Below are 19,756 nucleotides of genomic sequence, written 5' to 3'. Positions count from 1 at the left end.
GGCATGCAACTCTCAAGAATGGGGATCCATGTGGCAATACTTGAAGGGCAAAATTTTGTTAACTATAATTTAAATATGCCTATCCATCTAAAAATGGTAGATTTCAGTCCTTATGAACCCATTAATTTAATCAAATAAATAATTAATATAATCATCTAGAAAAGAGATATCTTCAGGGACCCTCTTATTTCTGAAGTTGCTGTCTTACACCCAAATTATTATGTATTCAAATGTAATATACTTAACCAATAAGCAGCTGGTGAATAGTGCTCCCTTGAGCTTTTTCCGCTTGTCTCTTAACTGACTCAGGTATTATAAGAAATCCATTAATTGTGTTGTTTTTATAGCTATAATAGACCGTTTGCTTGTCCCACAGCAGCATAGATGGTGATGCTGAATATACAAATTCCATCAACATAAAACCCTGCAGAGGAGCACTTAAGGAAAAGTCTCTTAAGACCCACAAATCTCGGTCTTCATTATACGCTGACAGATAAAACACCCTGGAGGAGCTGCACCCAACGCAGGCCATGAGCAAAACAACCTCAGATGGGCGTGAGTCATAGCAAACAGTGCCTATAGATAAAGAAGCAGTCACTGGCAAATCTAGGACCTTCTTTAGCTTTGTTGTATCTGTTATTTTAATAAACACATTGCCACCATATCCTAGATATTGTTCACTTGGTGTCCATATTGCTACTGTACTTAATTTTCTTCCACTCTGTAAAAAAATAAAAATAAAAAAATTGAACAAAGCTATTAGATAAATAGTACATTTCAGATACTGTACAAACTATTCCCTCTCAAACTTTGCATAAATGATACCAGTATCTCCATTAAAAAGTAAAAAGGATTTTCAGCTGATGTAATTAGCCTAGCTCCACTAGAGTGAAGTTGTTGTTATGGACTCGGAAGTAGGTGGTCTGGCCTAGTAGTCAGAGCAGGAGTCATGTCTAGTGGGCAGAGCAGGCATCCAGCTTGGATAATGAAGCCAAGAGTCAGCACCAGAGTCAACTGCCAGTTATCAGAGCCAGGGGTCAAGCCAGAGCCAGAACTAGGAATTGAAGCTGAGGGTCAGAGACCAAATGCCAGGGCCATGGGTCAAAGCAGAGTCAGGGTCTGAAGTCAGACGCTGGGGTCAGAGCCAAAAGTGATAACTGACAATTGGAGGTAAGACATAAGGGCAGGAACTAGAGGAGAGGCAAGGATCAAGCACTGTGCAGGAGCATGGTGTAAACAGGAGCAAAAGCAGGGGTCAGGCAGTAGCCGGGAGCAGAGCAGGAAAAGGGATGGGTGCAGGAGGCAGGCACAAGCAGGGTCCAAAGCAGCCACAACAGGAAATCACTTTGTTGCTCAGACAAACTTCCTGTGCCTCCTTCTGGCTTCAATAGCATGGTTGGACCAATTGGTGGAGCTGGGTGATTCCCCAATATTAGTGCCTTGGGTGAGGATACAGTCCTACTACTTCTTGGCCCATCAGATTTCAGAAGACATTAGGTGGAGACCAGCAGGCAGCTGCTGTTTGAGGACTCCTACGCCTGGGTTCCTAGACCTGGGACATCATAGTCACACACTTAAGTCCTCATCCTGGAACTAGCTCCATGTGGGTACTCCTCTTGATCCATGTAGACCCAACTGCAGCATCAGGTACTTATTTTTAAATGACCTGAAAATTAATTTGTTGCACTCAGTGCACTTCTAATTCCAAACCTATTATTAGATCGGGCGACAGGGGGCCAATGGGTTAATCCCCAGGCCTACTGAAGAACTTTCATATTTCAAAATGTAAAACAAGAATTGTGTGAGACTTACCTGTACTGGATATGCAGATGAACACCAACTTCTTGACTGTATTCCAATTATTCCTGTTTCTGGTAGATTGTATTCAGGTCCAAGTTTAAAAAAACGATTGGACTCTCTTTTGTAAATTGTCCCGATTATTAAAAATAAGATCCCATCATCAGTTAAAACAATATCAGTTACTTTGTGACTTAAGTCAAAGTCCAAAATGTGTGATGGAGCTTTGATTTCTTTATAAGTTACGAATCCATCATTTGTATGGAAAGTTCCAAATTCTGACAACAAAAGTGCAGTTGTTGGAATACATGCAGACCACTCAATGTAGGGCTCACTACCAGCTGCGGAACAGAGGGAATTATCATTTACATTGTTTGGAAATAGCTCTTCAGGCCTGGAAATGATAAAGGGACTATCTAGAACAAAACAATCCTGAAAAGCTATTGCCTTTCCATGGATATTAGTAATGATGTCATCTGACATTGAAGGTACATTAATTTTCCAGAATCTGAAAATGGAAGAAATTACAGATAAATTGGCAAGAATTAAACTTTATATCAGATTCATTAAGCAAAATAATTCTTGACAAATTTCAGAGTTTGTAGCAATTCCAAAACAATTTATTTCCCATTTCTTTTTAACAATTTCTCTAAACCTTTTACGTTTTTCAAGTCACAATATTCTCAGGCACACCCTACAATCACAGTGTTCAGCACATATACCAGCAACTATTAGAGTGGTTGTACTGTTGTTACTACAGACAAGCTGTGCACTCCTGGTCACGATCATTTCTATTTGTTCTATTTCATACCGCTCCTCCAAATTGTTTCCTGCTATTCCCCCATTCCCACCAAATGTAAAATATAAAATTAAAATAAAATGGGGGTGGGGGAGGAGACCAAAATCAGCCTCCAGTGGGATTTTAACCTGCAACAGCAGCCAGGCCTCTAATGTTCAGTGCCTCAGTAAATGCTGGGAATCAAAAATCTCTGAATGGTCTCACATAAACAGGCAAGAAATGTACGTGCTCTGGAGCTAGGAGAACGAGGACTGGTTATGACATCATGGATTACTGTGGCAACAGCAGATAGACCCATTATTATAGTCACTTTTGCCATGAACAGTAAAAGCTGCATTACTTTACAAAATGAGTTTCCTAACTTTAGGTGATACTGATGACACCAGTGGATGAAAAAGTTAAGTTATTAATATCAGGATATGAATTATTTGGTCACAAACTCACTTGGTTCAATGTTTAGCTAGTGACAGAATTATCAAAACTTCCAGAATTCTATAAAAATAGGGTTGTTTTAATAACGGAGCTAAGATAGTTGAATATGAGAAAAAACAGCCAAATTTTGTCTTAGATATACACATGCAACTGCTATTGATTTCAATGCAAATTGTATGCACATATTCAAAGGCAAAATTTGGTCCATACGGAATAACTATAATGAAATAAGAAAAGGAGTACCGATGGCACCTTAGAGACTAACAAATTTATTTAAGCATAAGCTTTCATGAGCTACAGCTCACTTCATCGGATGTATTCAGTGGAAAATACAGTGGGGAGATGTATATACATAGAGATCATGAAACAATGGGTGTTACCCTACACACTGTAAGGAGAGTGATCACTTAAGGTGAGCTATTACCAGCAGGAGAGCGGGATGGGGGGGGGGGGGGAGAAGCCTTTTGTCGTGATAATCACGGTGGGCCATTTCCAGCAGTTGGCAAGAACGTCTGAGGAACAGTGGGGGGTGGCAGGGGGGAAATAAACATGGGAAAATAGTTTTACTTTGTGTAATGACCCATCCACTCCCAGTCTCTATTCAAGCCTAAGTTAACTGTATCCAGTTTGCAAATTAATTCCAATTCAGCTGTCTCTCGTTGGAGTCTGTTTCTGAAGTTTTTTTGTTGAAGAATTGCAACTTTTAGGTCTGTAATCGAGTGACCAAAGAGATTGAAGTGTTCTCCAACTGGTTTTTGAACGTTATAATTCTTGACATCTGATTTGTGTCCATTTATTCTTTTACGTAGAGACTGTCCAGTTTGACCAATGTACATGGCAGAGGGGCATTGCTGGCACACAATGGCATATATCACATTGGTAGATGTGCAGATGAACGAGCCTCTGATAGTGTGGCTGATGTGATTAGGCCCTATGATGGTGTCCTCTGAATAGATATGTGGACACAGTTGGCAACGGGCTTTGTTGCAAGGATAGGTTCCTGGGTTAGTGGTTCTGTTGTGTGGTGTGTGGTTGCTGGTGAGTATTTGCTTCAGGTTGGGGGGCTGTCTGTAAGCAAGGACTGGCCTGTCTCCCAACATCTGAGAGAGTGATGGGTCATCCTTCAGGATAGGTTGTAGATCCTTGATGATGCGTTGGAGAGGTTTTAGTTGGGAGCTGAAGGTGATGGTTAATGGCATTCTGTTATTTTCTTTGTTGGGCCTGTCCTGTAGTAGGTGACTTCTGGGTACTCTTCTGGCTTTGTCAATCTGTTTCTTTACTTCAGCAGGTGGGCATTGTAGTTGTAAGAATGCTTGATAGAGATCTTGTAGGTGTTTGTCTCTGTCTGAGGAGTTGGAGCAAATGCGGTTGTATCGTAGAGCTTGGCTGTAGACAATGGATCCTGTGGTGTGATCTGGATGAAAGCTGGAGGCATGTAGGTAGGAATAGCGATCAGTAGGTTTCTGGTATAGGGTGGTGTTTATGTGACCATCGCTTATTAGCACCGTAGTGTCCAGGAAGTGGATCTCTTGTGTGGACTGGTCCAGGCTGAGGTTGATGGTGGGATGGAAATTGTTGAAATCATGGTGGAATTCCTCAAGGGCTTCTTTTCCATGGGTCCAGATGATGAAGATGTCATCAATGTAGCGCAAGTAGAGTAGGGGCATTAGGGGACGAGAGCTGAGGAAGCGCTGTTCTAAGTCAGCCATAAAAATGTTGGCATAGTGTGGGGCCATGCGGGTACCCATAGCAGTGCTGCTGATTTGAAGGTATACACTGTCCCCAAATGTGAAATAGTTATGGGTGAGGACAAAGTCACAAAGTTCAGCCACCGGGTTTGCCGTGACATTATCGGGGATACTGTTCCTGACGGCTTGTAGTTCATCTTTGTGTGGAATGTTGGTGTAGAGGGCTTCTACATCCGTAGTGGCCAGGGTGGTGTTTTCAGGAAGATCACCGATGGATTGTAGTTTCCTCAGGAAGTCAGTGGTGTCTCGAAGATAGCTGGGAGTGCTGGTAGCGTAGGGCCTGAGGAGGGAGTCTACATAGCCAGAGAATCCTGCTGTCAGGGTGCCAATGCCTGAGATGATGGGGCGTCCAGGATTTCCAAGTTTATGGATCTTGGGTAGCAGATAGAATACCCCAGGTCGGGGTTCCAGGGGTGTGTCTGTGCGGATTTGTTCTTGTGCTTTTTCAGGGAGTTTCTTGAGCAGATGGTGTAGTTTCTTTTGGTAACCCTCAGTGGGATCAGAGGGTAATGGCTTGTAGAAAGTGGTGTTGGAGTGCTGCCTAGCAGCCTCTTGTTCATATTCCGACCTATTCATGACGACGACAGCACCTCCTTTGTCAGCCTTTTTGATTATGATGTCAGAGTTGTTTCTGAGGATGTGGACGGCATTGTGTTCTGCATGGCTGAGGTTATGGGGCAAGTGATGCTACTTTTCCACAATTTCAGCCCGTGCACGTCGGCGGAACCACTCTATGTAGAAGTCCAGTCTGTTGTTTCGACCTTCAGGAGGAGTCCACCCAGAATCCTTCTTTTTGTAGTCTTGGTAGGAAGGTCTCTGTGGGTTAGTATGTTGTTCAGAGGTGTGTTGGAAATATTCCTTGAGTCAGAGATGTCGGAAATAGGATTCTAGGTCACCACAGAACTGTATCATGTTCGTGGGGGTGGAGGGGCAGTAGGAGAGGCTCCGAGATAGGAAGATTCTTCTGCTGGGCTAAGAGTATAGTTGGATAGATTAACAATATTGCTGGGTGGGTTAAGGGAACCACTGTTGTGGCCCCTTGTGGCATGTAGTAATTTAGACAGTTTAGTGTCCTTTTTCTTTTGTAGAGAAGCAAAGTGTGTGTTGCAAATGGCTTGTAATAGTAAAACTTTCTATGTGGGCATGCATTAGCATTACTGGAGAAACAAACGCTATTACTCTATATGATGAGCAATCTTGTTTTTCACTCTCTTTTATTTGGTTCTTCATACTATTGCTGTATAGAGAAAGAAGAGGTTAAAAATAAGACAGAAAATAGATATTACAACTTACTTCACTATAACAGCAATTTACTAAAACTGCCATCATTTATAAAAGGATTTTACCCAATTTTCCAAAAATGCTTCTATTCCTTTGGTTAAGTAAGTGGAAATATTCAAGAAAGGCTTTATCTGACGACAAATTTCTTTAATATAATGATATGTTGCTATATTGCCACCTAGTGATGAAATGGATGAGATCCAACTGAAAAAGATGTCTGACAGAGATGACAGTAAGCCAAATTCAGTCTCTAACCCAAATGTAACAGTGATGTAAACAGTGCTGTAAGTTACTAGTTGAGTGTAAACTGGTTAGAAAAAGGCAGTAAGATGAAAATTAGTGCAACTTGTTTTAATATGGTATTCAGAGTGTGTAAAAACAACTGCAAATTAAATGTCAAAGGGACAGATGGGGCACATGTTTCAGGAAATGAAGCTAACAAAAGAGCCCGCTACACTTTAATCTAAAACAGAATCATCCTCAATACTCCTGGGGCCAAATCTAGCCCTGGGGTAAGCCTGTGTAATTCCCACTGACTTCAATGAGCATTTGTGCAGGGCAGAATGTTGTTACTACAGAGTACCACATTGATGGAAAATACACTTGCTTTGTACATCCACTGAATAAAAAAATCAGTGCAAGTTATTCTCCTTCACCACATATCTATTTTCTGATCAGCTCACACCAAGGTATAAATTATATTATCATTTACATCCCTGTTGAATTTGGCTCTTAGTGTTTCTGTTATAAATTATATAGTTTTATAAATATTATAGCATTAGAAATTAAAATTAATATGTTGCCAGAAGATGGAGCAAACAGTGAAGAAAGTAGAGAAATAGACAGTTGGAGAGTTCTAGGGTTAAGATTAATATTTCTACTGACAAAAAACTAAATACCAGAAGAAATATTGCAGAAGGGCTTCATTGTGGATTCAGCATATTGCTACTACACGGAGGGGAATAGAAAGAGGTAGGGGATAATTAAGCAGTGTCCCTAAAGTATTCTTAACAGTCAGCTATGCCTGGACATATGAATTACTATTATCTGGATATTCTCATCCATTAGAAGTTTTCTATAATGTCAGATACGTCTTTGGGAGAAACTTTATATTACTTTCACAGGGAGTCTCAGCGGATTGCTGGAAAGAAGAAACAGCCAAGACATGCTCTGTAGAGTGTGTATTGAGCTAACAATTCTTCCTGGAGGGATGAGAGAAGATGATGACCTACTCACCACACAGGTTTGCCCTAGTGAGAAGGAATGATCCCTATTTTCAAACAGGACTTGGAAACCAGCCAATAAGGAAAGAAACATAACTTGTAAGAAAGAGAAAAGGAAGGAGTATCTGACTGAGATAACTTATTTTTTTAAGAAGGTGGTGGGTTCAGCAGAGCACCACAAACAGGCTGTGAGCTCCAGGGAACTGACATGAGTTGGGGGAAGGAAAATGGTCCTTTGAAATGCTAACTACCCATAAGCTTGATAATTAAGCTTCTCGGCCCATTATAGTGAAGTTTTGTGCAATCTTAGGGCCCAGTTCTGCAATACACTGCCCAATGGTGTTCATGCATGTTCAGTGGTGCATTTGTGTTGGACTGAGCCATGGTCTACATGAGAACCAACATATGTTTTATTTTTAATGTTTCTTCTCTCTTTCTAAAATAATAAACAATTCCTTATTTAAATGAAATTATAATTTAGATTTAACTGCTAAGTTTGGGGGAGAGCAACGGCTGACTAACCATGCTGGGATATGACAGGCTCTTCCCTCAAGGAAGAAAGGATATACAGTTTGTATTCACTACTCACACATAAAAGCTACCTAAAACTAGAAAAGGAGGTCCGGATGGGGCCACCGTCTCTATCCAATGATGTGTCACAACAGCATTAAGTGAGCTTTCATATTTTGGGGAGCTGGGGCACTGTGATCTCACAGTGAAAGCCACTGAAAGATGTGCCATATTGTGTAGGCATCTGTGGGCTTCCTTCCCCAGGCAAGGTACATCAGTGATTACTATACATTTGGATCAAAGGAATTTGAAAGTCTTTTTCCAGTTGAGTTCTTTGGCACCAAGCCACCAAAGTACTTTGCACCTACGGAGGAGGTCAGAAGGGCCTATATATAATTCATTGCAGAGGGGCAAGCTCTCCCCGCAGAGTCTGAAATTGAAAGGAGAATTCCCAACAGATTCCCAGAATCCAAACAGGCTTGGAGGCTACTGCCCTCTTTGCAAATCTCCAACCCCTTCCATACTGAGAAGAGTACTAGAAGGACACCCCCTTAGGTTCCCTGGAAGTTCTGCTATTTTCCCCATAGGTTTTTCTGCTACCATGTACAATATGGCCACTAGTTATTTCTGTACTAGTTGGTGTCATAATAATAAACTTTCAGTATCTTTTCCTCCAGTATACATTAACAAAAACAGGCCAGAATGGCTTATTTATACATTCAACTAAGCCAAGTGTTTTGTAAGATGCTTACATTACAATATATCTACATAGCCATAATCTGTGCAATCATATGGGTGTGTGAAAAATTATTTTAAATGAAATTCTGTTCAGAAAAAATTAAATGAAATACAGTACCCCAACTCTGGAAATGCAGTAGCAAAGTATTTGGTATTTCTAAAATAGGTCTGAACAACAGGTTCCTGTCCCAAATTCCAAAACTGCTTGCTAAGTGTCTTAGAATTCTGTTTAAAATAAAGTAAAAATAAAGTAAAATAAAGGCTGTTAGTTATCATACATTTTGATGTCAATATAGCCTAAGGCTGTATATGAGAAATCTCAGGGTTAAAATATTCTTTAAATAACATTCTAAAGTACACTTCCAAATAAGGGCGCATTATTAAACACATTTACACATTTTATCCACACTAGAATATAGTATATTTGGAACCAAAATTAACTTTCTTCGCAATATTTCCTAAAGTATATATAGCAGAAAATTAAAAAAATGACACATAGAAATCTAATAATAAAAATATTATGTTCTTCTCCAAATTCCAGTACTTCAATTAATAATATAATTTTAATTCTAGTAACTCTGACGCAAATCAACACAGTTATGAAACGAATATTAAAAGATGCCAAAGAGAAGCAATCCAGCATGGCAATTTATAATAAAGTAATAACTCCTAAAGGGCATCCCTTGGTCATGGATGCACACCTCAGGTAAGGTATGATGCCAACGGCTAAATATCATCAACCACCCCACAAAGGCATCAGGAGTGCATACTCTGACAACGTTTACTGCATATACCAATCCTGCAAGCTGATCCATGTGGGAAGAACTTTGTGCTCACATGGATTCCCATTGGGTGCAAGAATCCGTCTTCACATATACGCTTGTGGGATCAGGGCCATAATGTACCTCCTTAAAAAGTAAAGTTCAGTTCTACTGTTAAATGCAGCTCTATAAAAATGACATAATGGGTTCACTGTTTATTATGTCTTGTTACTGCCATATCATCATTACTTAGACAAAAAGTAAAGAGTTTTTTTCTGAGTGTCAGCCATGCAAACTCACTCTAGGAAGTGAAAGTCAAGCTTGGATCTTTCCTTCTCACCACTACCACCAGTAGCAAAACGGCTGTGGGCTAAATTCTGACCCTAACACAAGTGTACTGATGGTAGAATTTAGCTCTGCTACTGAAATTTAGCTAATAATTCTGTTTTTAATGCTGAGATGGAAACAAAACCACCTCACTCCCCCCCAGCTGTGTTACCTCTGCAGTATTAACTGGAACAAAAAGCACCAAAAACTTATTTTTGTCACTACCTTAAGTTGAAATGACTATGGATGCATATAGGCAGCATATCTAATGATTAAGACAGTGCCAGTTTTAATTTGTAACTTTTCACAGTAGACATGCACTTTCAATACCATGTTTTTAAAAGAAAATATAGAGCTATTTTAACATACCCGTGGAGGAGACGTTGCAGTGTGATTCAATTCAGAGGGTTCTGCACTTTCTGGATCATATATCCATAAGATTAACTCCTAGCAAATAAAAAAGGCAAATGATAATATTTTGTTAATAAACACGTTAATATTCTGTCACCGTGGTCTGATTTCTTTTGGTGACTAGATGTATACTAGAATGTAGTAACAATACCATATAAAGGAGCATTAACTTGGACAATGTCAGAATTAAGTCTTGAGCCTGATTTTACTCAGACAAAAGCAAAACTCCCATTGACTTCAGTGGGCAATGGACACTGAGGGGATCCAGATCCACTCCTCATAGAAAGGGAGTTATTTCCTTTCAGTTCTTCTATTCGTCCCTCAGCAATACTTCACATACCATAGTCTCTCTTATTCTACTGGGGCCATGCTACTTTACAATCCTACTGCAGTATGGAGAAAGAGGGATCAGAAATGAGTACTTAACTCTAAAAAGAAACAACAAATTAGTCTCTTAGCAGGAAGATATATGTATCTTTTTCTCCTGCCTCCATGATTCCTATGGGTCTTCAGCCTGACTGTCCTTGGATTTTGCTCCTCAAAGACACAACCATTTCTGATCAACCATGTGGCCCATATCAGTCAGCCACGGAGGAACTCAACCCCTTACGAGTTCATAGAGCCCAGACTCCTGCCCAAGCCTGAACATCTACACCACAGTTAAACAGCCCAGGAACCTGAGTCCCACGAGCCTGAGCCAGCTGACATGGGCCAGCCGAGGATGTATAACTGCAGTGAAGAAGTACCCTTAGGATCTTGGAATCTGTCCCTGAGTAGAGGGGCAGGTTTGGGTAACTGTGAAGCTGCTCTTTCAGAGGCGGCTGAGCACAATACCCCTCATTCCAAGGACATAAGTAGACTTCCACTGCTGTGGAATCCAACCAGGCTGTGCCTGTTTGGCAGGCTCCACATACAGATGCAACTGTGCCCTGAATTTGGTCCATAATCAATAAAGGTGAATGTTCTTTTAGTTTCCATATTTTCTGAGCCAAACACAATCTCTCTCATAGAAAAAAGAAAGAGGGAGGGCATGAGAAATGATTAAATATGTAATTTGTTTATACTAACTTTGGCAAATTTTGTGAAATAACAACACATTTTACAGACTGAATGATAGGCCATAACATTTTACGGTATATTGAAATTTTTAACCAAACTCACTAAAAAAACCCTAGCTTGGACATGAAACATGCATTTCACAAAGCTTCAGAAAACACAAATATATAGAAGAATAAAGAATAAAGAAAGGGTTGGCTGAAGTCCATTGACCTTTCCTTCTGACTGGACTAAATTTGTATCAAATCACTATTTTGGAGAAGTGAGAAATAACTTCTGAGTTGAAGTTAGTTAAAATATTAGGCCAAAGATAGCACTGAAAAATAAAATTTACCTGGCTATCATTTTTTGAGGATGGAATAGAGCTGCAAAAAATAAAATAAAATAAAACAGTTATTTTTAAGTATAAGTAATAACCACTGCTTTTTAAAAGAAAATAAAGGTTACTTTCTTACAGTAACTGTAGTTCTTTGAGATGTTCTGAACATGTTGACCCCACTCTTAGCATACATGCACCCCATATGCTGGAGTTCGGAATGTTTTAACCAGCAGTGTCCATTTGGCACTGCACATGTGCCCTGGATGCCCTTGTGCACTCCCTTCCACAAGCACATAAAGGGTAGAGCATCCACAACCACCATTCAATTTCATAGATTCACAGATATTTAGGTCAGAAGGGACCATTATGGTCATCTAGTCTGACCTCCTGCACAACGCAGGCCACAGAATTTCACCCCCCACTCCTGCACAGAATCCCAGTGTTCCTTCACTGCACAGAATCCCAGTTAAAGACTCAAGAGCTACAGAGATGAAGGGTAGATCATGGTGTGACGTTATTGACATGAACTGTGACTGTATAGATCATTGTTGCACAAGGTCTTGCAGAAAGGAGGTCAAGTGGGTTGTCTATGGAAAAGCTGTAGTTTGCTGGTTATGATTATGCTATCTATATGTGTGTATCATTTTTGTATTTGAAGTTATGAATATTGGCTATGTACTAGTATCCCAATGTGTTTGATTGCCAATGTGTTGGGATTCTAAGTATCCCAATGTGTTTGATTCTCAGTGAACCATCTGGTCAGCTTCTTGAGAAAGGACTACTCTCAGTAAGTGCCCAATCAAGAAACACTTAACCGACAATGGACTTTGGGAGACACCAATCCACATCTGAGCTTTCCTGGAAACATTCAAACTAATATGTAGACAATGGCATCGGCCTGCAAAAAGCTGAATCATTCATGGATATGTGACTTGCCCAGGTGGCTACAAACTCCATCTTGTTGTTGTGACTTTGCACAGAAAAACAAAGAGGTTTCCGCCCACAAGAGAGAGAATTCGGTCTATAGACAGCCTCTCCACCCCAGAGATGCCTGAAAGAAACTGGAACAAAGGACTGTAACTACGGGGGTCTGAGTGATTGCTGGACCAGGCCATACACCACAACGTTGGTCTGAAAAGGATTGTACCTGAGATAACATCTAGGGTGAGAAGTTAGTATTAGTAATTAGATCCTTAGTGTATTAAGTTAGCCTTGCGTATTTTGATTTATTTTACTTAGTAACTTACTTTGTTCTGTCTGTTATTACTTGGAACCACTTAAATCGTACTTTTTATACTTAATAAAATCACTTTTTGCTTAACCCAGAGTATTAACCAGAGTAAGTAATTAATACCTGGGGGAGCAAACAGTAACTTACTTTGTTCTGTCTGTTATTACTTGGAACCACTTAAATCCTACTTTTTATACTTAATAAAATCACTTTTTGCTTAACCCAGAGTATTAACCAGAGTAAGTAATTAATACCTGGGGGAGCAAACAGCTGTGCATATCTCTCTGTCGGTGTTATAGAGAGCAGACAATTTATGAGTTTTACTCTGCATAAAGCTTATACAGGGTAAACGGATTTATTTGGGGTTTGGATCCCATTGGGAGCTGGATATCTGGGTGCTGGAGACAGGAGTATCTGCTGAATGGTGTTCAGCTAAAGCCTGCAGCTTTGGGGACATGGTTCAGACCCTGGGTCTGTGTTGCAGCAGGCTAGCGTGTCAGGCTCAACAAGACAGGGTTCTGGGGTCCCAAGCTGACAGGGAAAACAGGCTCAGAGGTAGTTTCAGCACATCAGGTAACAGTACCAAGCAGGTCTCTGTGACCGAACCCATCACATATGGAATCTACATGTACAGAATATCTTGAAGAACTACAGGTTTCAGAGTAGCAGCCGTGTTACTCTGTATTCGCAAAAAGAAAAGGAGTACTTGTGGCACCTTAGAGACTAACAAATTTATTTGAGCATAAGCTTTTGGGAGCTCCCAGTCTCTAAAGTGAGCTGTAGCTCATGAAAGCTTATGCTCAAATAGATTTGTTAGTCTCTAAGGTGCCACAAGTACTCCTTTTCTTTTTGAAGAACTACAGTTACTTTAAGGAAAGTAATCTTTCTTTCTTTGAGTATTTGTACCTGTGGATCCCACTCTTGGTGATTAGCTAGGAGGCAACTCCTTTAGGAGGTGGGAGTTTGGAGCTTATTGAAACAAAGATTGCAGCATTGCTTGACCAAATTGAACATCTAATCTGGAAGATTACACCAAGATGTAATGGTTGGCGACAGTGTGGGCAGAACTCCATGTAGCTGCTCTGTAAATTTCAGCTATAGGGACTCTGGTAAGGCATGCTGCTGAGGCTGCTTGAGTTCTGGAAGAACATGTCTTAATGTGAGAGGGAGGAGTCAATTTCTTAGTATCATAGGACACCCTAATACAGCTTGAAATCCACTTAGAATGTCTATGTTTCACAACCACCTGATCTTTGGACCTGCCCCCAAATGTCACAAAGAGTCTTAAGGGTTTACAAAATTGTTTTGTCCTGGGGAGATAATAGGACAGTGCTGCCTTCTTCATGTTCAGGCTATGAAGTCTTGCCTCTACCAGAAAGGAATGAGATTTAGGGGAAAGTATAACTGGTTTAAAAAAAGAATTAGAGTTCATGGAGGACAGTTACATCAATGGCTATTAGCCAACATGGTCAGTGATGCAACTCTGTGCTCTGGATGTCCCTAAGCCTTTGACTGCCAGATGCTGGGACTGGATACAGGGGATGGATCACTAAATAATTGCCCTGTTCTGTTCATTCCCTCTGAAGCATCTGGCCTTAGCCATTGTCAGAAGACAGGATACTGGGCTAGATGAACCATTGGTCTGACTCAGTATGGCCATTCTTATGTAAAAAAACTGGTAGATGGACAATGTGATTGATGTGAAAACTGGAGACAACCTTAAATTTAATCTTTGGATGAAGTGTATGTCTACACTGCAAAAAATAAAAACAACCCACATCAGCAAGTCTTAAAGCCCAGGTCCACTTCTCGGGCTCACAAAGCTTGCACTATGGGGCTAAGGGTCTCAGAGCCCAAGCTTCAGCCAGAATAGGAACATTTACACTGCTATTTTTAGCCCCATTGTGTGAGCCTGGCTGAGGTGCTGAGGCATGCTGACACAGGTTTTTTTTTTGTGTGCAGTGTAGTCATACTCATAATTACTCTGTCTGTATGGAAGACTGTCTATAGGGGACCAGCAATCAGAGCCTGAATTTCATACAATTTCCATGCATAAGTGATTGTCATTGGGAACACCATAGTGATGGTCAGGTGATTAAGTGAACACGATGGCATGGGTTCAAATAGCCAACCAATCAACAAGGTAAGTACTAAATTCAGATCCCAAGTACGAAAACTTTTCGTATCATGTAGGATTCATACAAGGTTCATGCGCCTGGCAACATTCAGGGCACACCCGGAGTGTTGTGCAGGAGCTGTGCACACACAGCTCTTCTCAAGGGCATGAACCTTGGAATCTCGCCCAGATGACATGAACCGTGGGAAGCCTCCCAGGACTGGGCTCAAGGCCCGAGAGCAAGGAATGCGGTAAATAGAAATTGGTAAATAAGAATGTTAAACAAAGCCAGTGTATTCCTTTTATCTGTTGGAGAATGTAATGCGCGGGGGGAGAGAAAAAGAATAAAGGAGAGGGTGGAAAGCTGACAGGCAGAAGTCCGTTGGCAGACGAGCCTGTTTGCTTGCTTAAAGCTCTGTGCTGTCTTGTCATTGAACCGCAACAGTATCAGGTGTGAAAATGTGTAATAACCCTTTCAGGAACCTTTGAGCAGCAGTGTGTGAAAAGACAGAGTAATTTTGGATGGGTTGGTGAAGAGCAGATATTGCTGTTAAATGCACTTAAATCAAGCTAATCGATTGTCCTGAATGCATTAAAGATATAATTCAATATATCAGGAATCGAAGATCGTAATGGGCTAAGCTGTTGTTGAGCTGCCCAAGAGGAAAAATGTTTCCATTCTGCACCACATGTGTGCCAAGTGGAGGGCTTTCTGCTCTGTAAAAGCAAATCTCAGACCGGTGCAGAGCAACTTCTGTCTACTGATGTTAGCCATGCAACAGCCATGTTGTCAGATGTAGAAGCAACAGGTCTGCATGAAGGACTAGACCATGATTTTGTGAGACTGTCTGGCAGAGATAGAAATGTTATCCATGGTTTGTTCAGGAGAGATAAAAAGAAAAGGAGTACTTGTGGCACCTTAGAGACTAACCAATTTATTTGAGCATGAGCTTTCGTGAGCTACAGCTCACTTCATCGGATGCATACCGTGGAAACTGCAGCAGACTTTATATATACACAGAGAATATGAAACAATACCTCCTCCCACCCCACTGTCCTGCTGGTAATAGCTTATCTAAAGTGATCATCAGGTGGGCCATTTCCAGCACAAATCCAGGTTTTCTCACCCTCCACCCCCCCCCCCCACAAATTCACTCTCCTGCTGGTGATAGCCCATCCAAAGTGACAACTCTTTACACAATGTGCATGATAATCAAGTTGGGCTATTTGTAGCCCAAATATTTGTATTTGTATATTGTATTTGTATATGTATTTGTATTTGTAGCCCAAATATTTGTAGCCCAAATAAATAGCCCAACTTGATTATCATGCACATTGTGTAAAGAGTTGTCACTTTGGATGGGCTATCACCAGCAGGAGAGTGAATTTGTGTGGGGGGGTGGAGGGTGAGAAAACCTGGATTTGTGCTGGAAATGGCCCACCTGATGATCACTTTAGATAAGCTATTACCAGCAGGACAGTGGGGTGGGAGGAGGTATTGTTTCATATTCTCTGTGTATATATAAAGTCTGCTGCAGTTTCCACGGTATGCATCCGATGAAGTGAGCTGTAGCTCACGAAAGCTCATGCTCAAATAAATTGGTTAGTCTCTAAGGTGCCACAAGTACTCCTTTTCTTTTTGCGAATACAGACTAACACGGCTGTTACTCTGAAACCTGTCAGGAGAGATAGAAGTTCTAAAAAAAAAAAAATTGGCGTGGCTATGCTGAAGCTATTAAAATCAGACGTCTTGTCTTGCCTCAGTTTTCAAAGGATCCTTGGACTAAACGGAAATGGTGAGAAGGCATGCATTCCTGGAAAAGTGTTGGATATAGACCTCAGACTCATTACCCCTTAAGAGCAAAAGCTGTGAGACTTCCTGTTTTTCCTGGTCGCAAACAGATCTACCCACGAGACTACTCATTTTTGAAAGAGCTGATGCACAAGGAAGTCTTTTAGGGACCACTCAGACATCAGCATCACTCTTTTGGTCAGATGATCTGCCAAATAGTTGTTATCCCCTGAAATACATAAAGGTTGACTTGATACAGAATACACCATTCCTGTAGAAATAAATCGCCATCTAGTAAATAAGAAAAGCATTGTTCACCATTTTCTAACATAATAAAACCTAAAAGTTAAGAATCTGAATAAATGTCAGTTAAGATACACAATTGCTTAAATAATTGTGTACAAATATAGTGTATCCTCCTGTGACACTTTCTTAATATGCGCAGGACTGTGGGTGACCTTGTTACCCCCTACCTCCAGCGTAAGAGTCTATCTTGTGATAGCTGGGTTTGTTAGCTCCAGTACAACATCAACCTTTCAGCCACACAAGCACTCTCCTCAGGCCTCTGCTAGTCCAACCCTTGCCTTGCAGGTTAACATTAGGTGCACCCCAACCTTTTGGGCCCCCTTGAAGAGCATTCCTCTCCCGTATCCTGCCTGCCACTGGATACCACAGAAATTACCAGGTCCGCTGTCTCCAAAGAGACAGTATGCACACCATCCTGTTAGCTCAGCTAAGCACAAACACTTTACTTTAATGACAGGTTTCAGAGTAGCAGTCGTGCTAGTCTGTATTCGCAAAAAGAAAAGGAGTACTTGTGGCACCTTAGAGACTAACCAATTTATTTGAGCATAAGTGAGCTGTAGCTCACGAAAGCTTATGCTCAAATAAATTGGTTAGTCTCTAAGGTGCCACAAGTACTCCTTTTCACTTTACTTTAATATTACAGCACTGAGATGAATTTATAGCAAAACCAAGAATAAGTTTTTATTAATAAATAACAAAAGATTTAAGTGATACTAAGCAAAAATAATAGAAACATAAATGGTTACAAATGAAACAAAAGTATAAAACATTTCTAAGAGACTACATATAACCTTATCAGGCTCCAGTCTTTGTCTAAAGCACTTTTGCTCACCCACAACCACTTCTCAGTGCCACTAACCCACATGACTGGAGATCTACTGTTTATGGATGCAAAGAGCGTTGACCTCTTTGTTTCCTCAGTGATGGATAACTAAAATGTCTTTTTGCTTCTTCTTATATACCCCAAAATTTATCATCTTTGTCACCAGAGTCAGGATGAAGCCCTGGGGTTCAGACTCCAGTGCATTCCTGTCATAAATGTAAAGGGAAGGGTAACCACCTTTCTGTATACAGAGCTATAAAATCCCTCCTGGCCAGAGGAAAAATCCTTTCACCTGTAAAGGATTAAGAAGCTAAGGTAACCTCGCTGGCACCTGACCCAAAATGACCAATGGGGGGACAAGACACTTTCAAATCTGGAGGGCGGGGGAACAAAGGGTTCGGTCTGTCTGTGTGATGCTTTTGCTGGGAACAGATCAGGAATGCAAGCCTTACAACTCCTGTAAAGTTAGTAAGTAATCTAGCTAGAAAATGCGTTAGATTTTCTTTCATTTAATGGCTTGTAAAATAAGCTGTGCTGGATGGAATGTATATGCCGGTTTTTGATTTTTCATTGTTTGATTTTTCATTGATTGATTTTTCATTGTTCTTAAGATCCAAGGGTTTGGGTCTGTGTTCACCTGTACCAATTGGTGAGGATTATTATCAAGCCTTCCCCAGGAAAGGGGGTGTAGGGCTTGGGCGGGATATTTTGTGGGAAGACATCTCCAAGTGGTCTCTTTCCCTGTTCTTTGTTTAAAACACTTGGTGGCGGCAGTGTTTTGCCTAATCCAAGGGCAAAGTTTGTACCTTGGGGAAGTTTTTAACCTAAACTGGTAAGAATAAGCTTAGGGGGTCTTTCATGCAGGTCCCCACATCTGTACCCTAGAGTTCAGAGTGGGGAAGGAACCTTGACACTTCCCATGCTCACTTCACATCCACATGTTAATTTGTTCCTCCTGCTTACCTCTGATGCAAATAAGCTGTCCATTGTCTCTGGCATCATCATGCTCAATTTACATTACAGAAAGGGAGATAACTATCTTCCCTCCTGTCTGGAAGAAAACCTGTTTCCCCCTTTGTTTGGGTATAGACTTTAAAGCATAGTATCTGTAAGTATCCATAATTCCTTGTTAATACATACATTTCACAATGCCATTAATGACCAGTTTGTGACCTGCTTTCATTTGATATGTCACACCACATTCTTTATAGGTAAATATAATGACAGCAATATGTTAGGCATAGTAAATTTGTCAAGTTTGATAGGAACTGCTGTTACTTGACAGTGAACCATTTGCCAGTGGGCATTTAGGGGCTGTTAGGGTCACACCTTCTGGTGAGAAAATAGAAGTACCAAATTTAGTGTAAAGGTTATTATTATATCCTTCTCATGTCAGTACTGGTGCACAGGGCTGAAACTAGTCTCTTCCATCCTTCTCTCATGTACTGCTGCCTGCCTCCATCTGCTCAATGTTGTTGAGATTGACTGTTCTGCCCTCCCTGCTCAGAGTTCTTCTTTAGGTTTCTCTTGGGGGCCCATGTTTCCTCACACCAGTTGGTTTCTACTTGACAGCTTCATGTGGGAGTCTGTGTTTTGGCATCCAGAGTACATGTCCCAAATATGTCCAACACTTCTTTCTAATTCTAGTGGAGATGAAGTTATATTTAGTTGCAAATAAACTTTTAGCCAATGAGAATCAATCTTTCTTTAGGAAAATAACTAAAAAGTACAAATTCAAAAAAAGATTAAAATTGATTATTTAAATCAAAGTTCCTGCTTGCTGATTTAAATATTATTAAAATAGGTGATTTAAGTCACTTTGATTTAAATCAATCAAACCTGTGCGGCAGTCATAACCAAAGAACCTGGGGTAGGAGGAGTATAAAAATACTCATACCTTTTGGATGGGACTTGATATCTGTGGTCCTCTCTCCTAAATATTGCAGAGAGTGACACAGGTATAGCCCACAGATTTTTTGTCAAGTCCAAAATACCTTCATTTATTGACATTGCAACACAACCCTGAGTTACTGGCTGAAGAATATTAAGAAAATGTACAAGATTTCCCTCCATCACCTCAAGAGGA

At 40.7% G+C, this 19,756-nt stretch overlaps 2 protein-coding genes across 2 annotated transcripts in view; one reads left to right on the top strand and one right to left on the bottom strand.

The window, feature by feature from the left end:
* Window positions 1–19,756, top strand: part of HNRNPU (heterogeneous nuclear ribonucleoprotein U) — a 296,525-nt gene that overhangs the window by 155,953 nt on the left and 120,816 nt on the right. The gene's annotated exons all lie outside the window — the stretch shown is intronic.
* Window positions 1–19,756, bottom strand: part of CATSPERE (catsper channel auxiliary subunit epsilon) — an 88,356-nt gene that overhangs the window by 35,361 nt on the left and 33,239 nt on the right. The window contains exons 6-10 of the mRNA XM_073338278.1: window positions 11,418–11,448; window positions 9,986–10,063; window positions 8,647–8,753; window positions 1,813–2,305; window positions 247–721 (exon numbers count right to left, since the gene is read on the bottom strand). Of these exons, the coding sequence (XP_073194379.1) occupies window positions 247–721; window positions 1,813–2,305; window positions 8,647–8,753; window positions 9,986–10,063; window positions 11,418–11,448 (1,184 nt within the window). The remainder of the gene's footprint in view (window positions 1–246; window positions 722–1,812; window positions 2,306–8,646; window positions 8,754–9,985; window positions 10,064–11,417; window positions 11,449–19,756) is intronic.

Source organism: Lepidochelys kempii, chromosome 3 (assembly GCF_965140265.1).
Source record: "Lepidochelys kempii isolate rLepKem1 chromosome 3, rLepKem1.hap2, whole genome shotgun sequence".
Classification (NCBI taxonomy): Eukaryota; Metazoa; Chordata; order Testudines; family Cheloniidae; genus Lepidochelys; species Lepidochelys kempii.
This window is presented reverse-complemented; position numbering and strand designations above follow the sequence as displayed.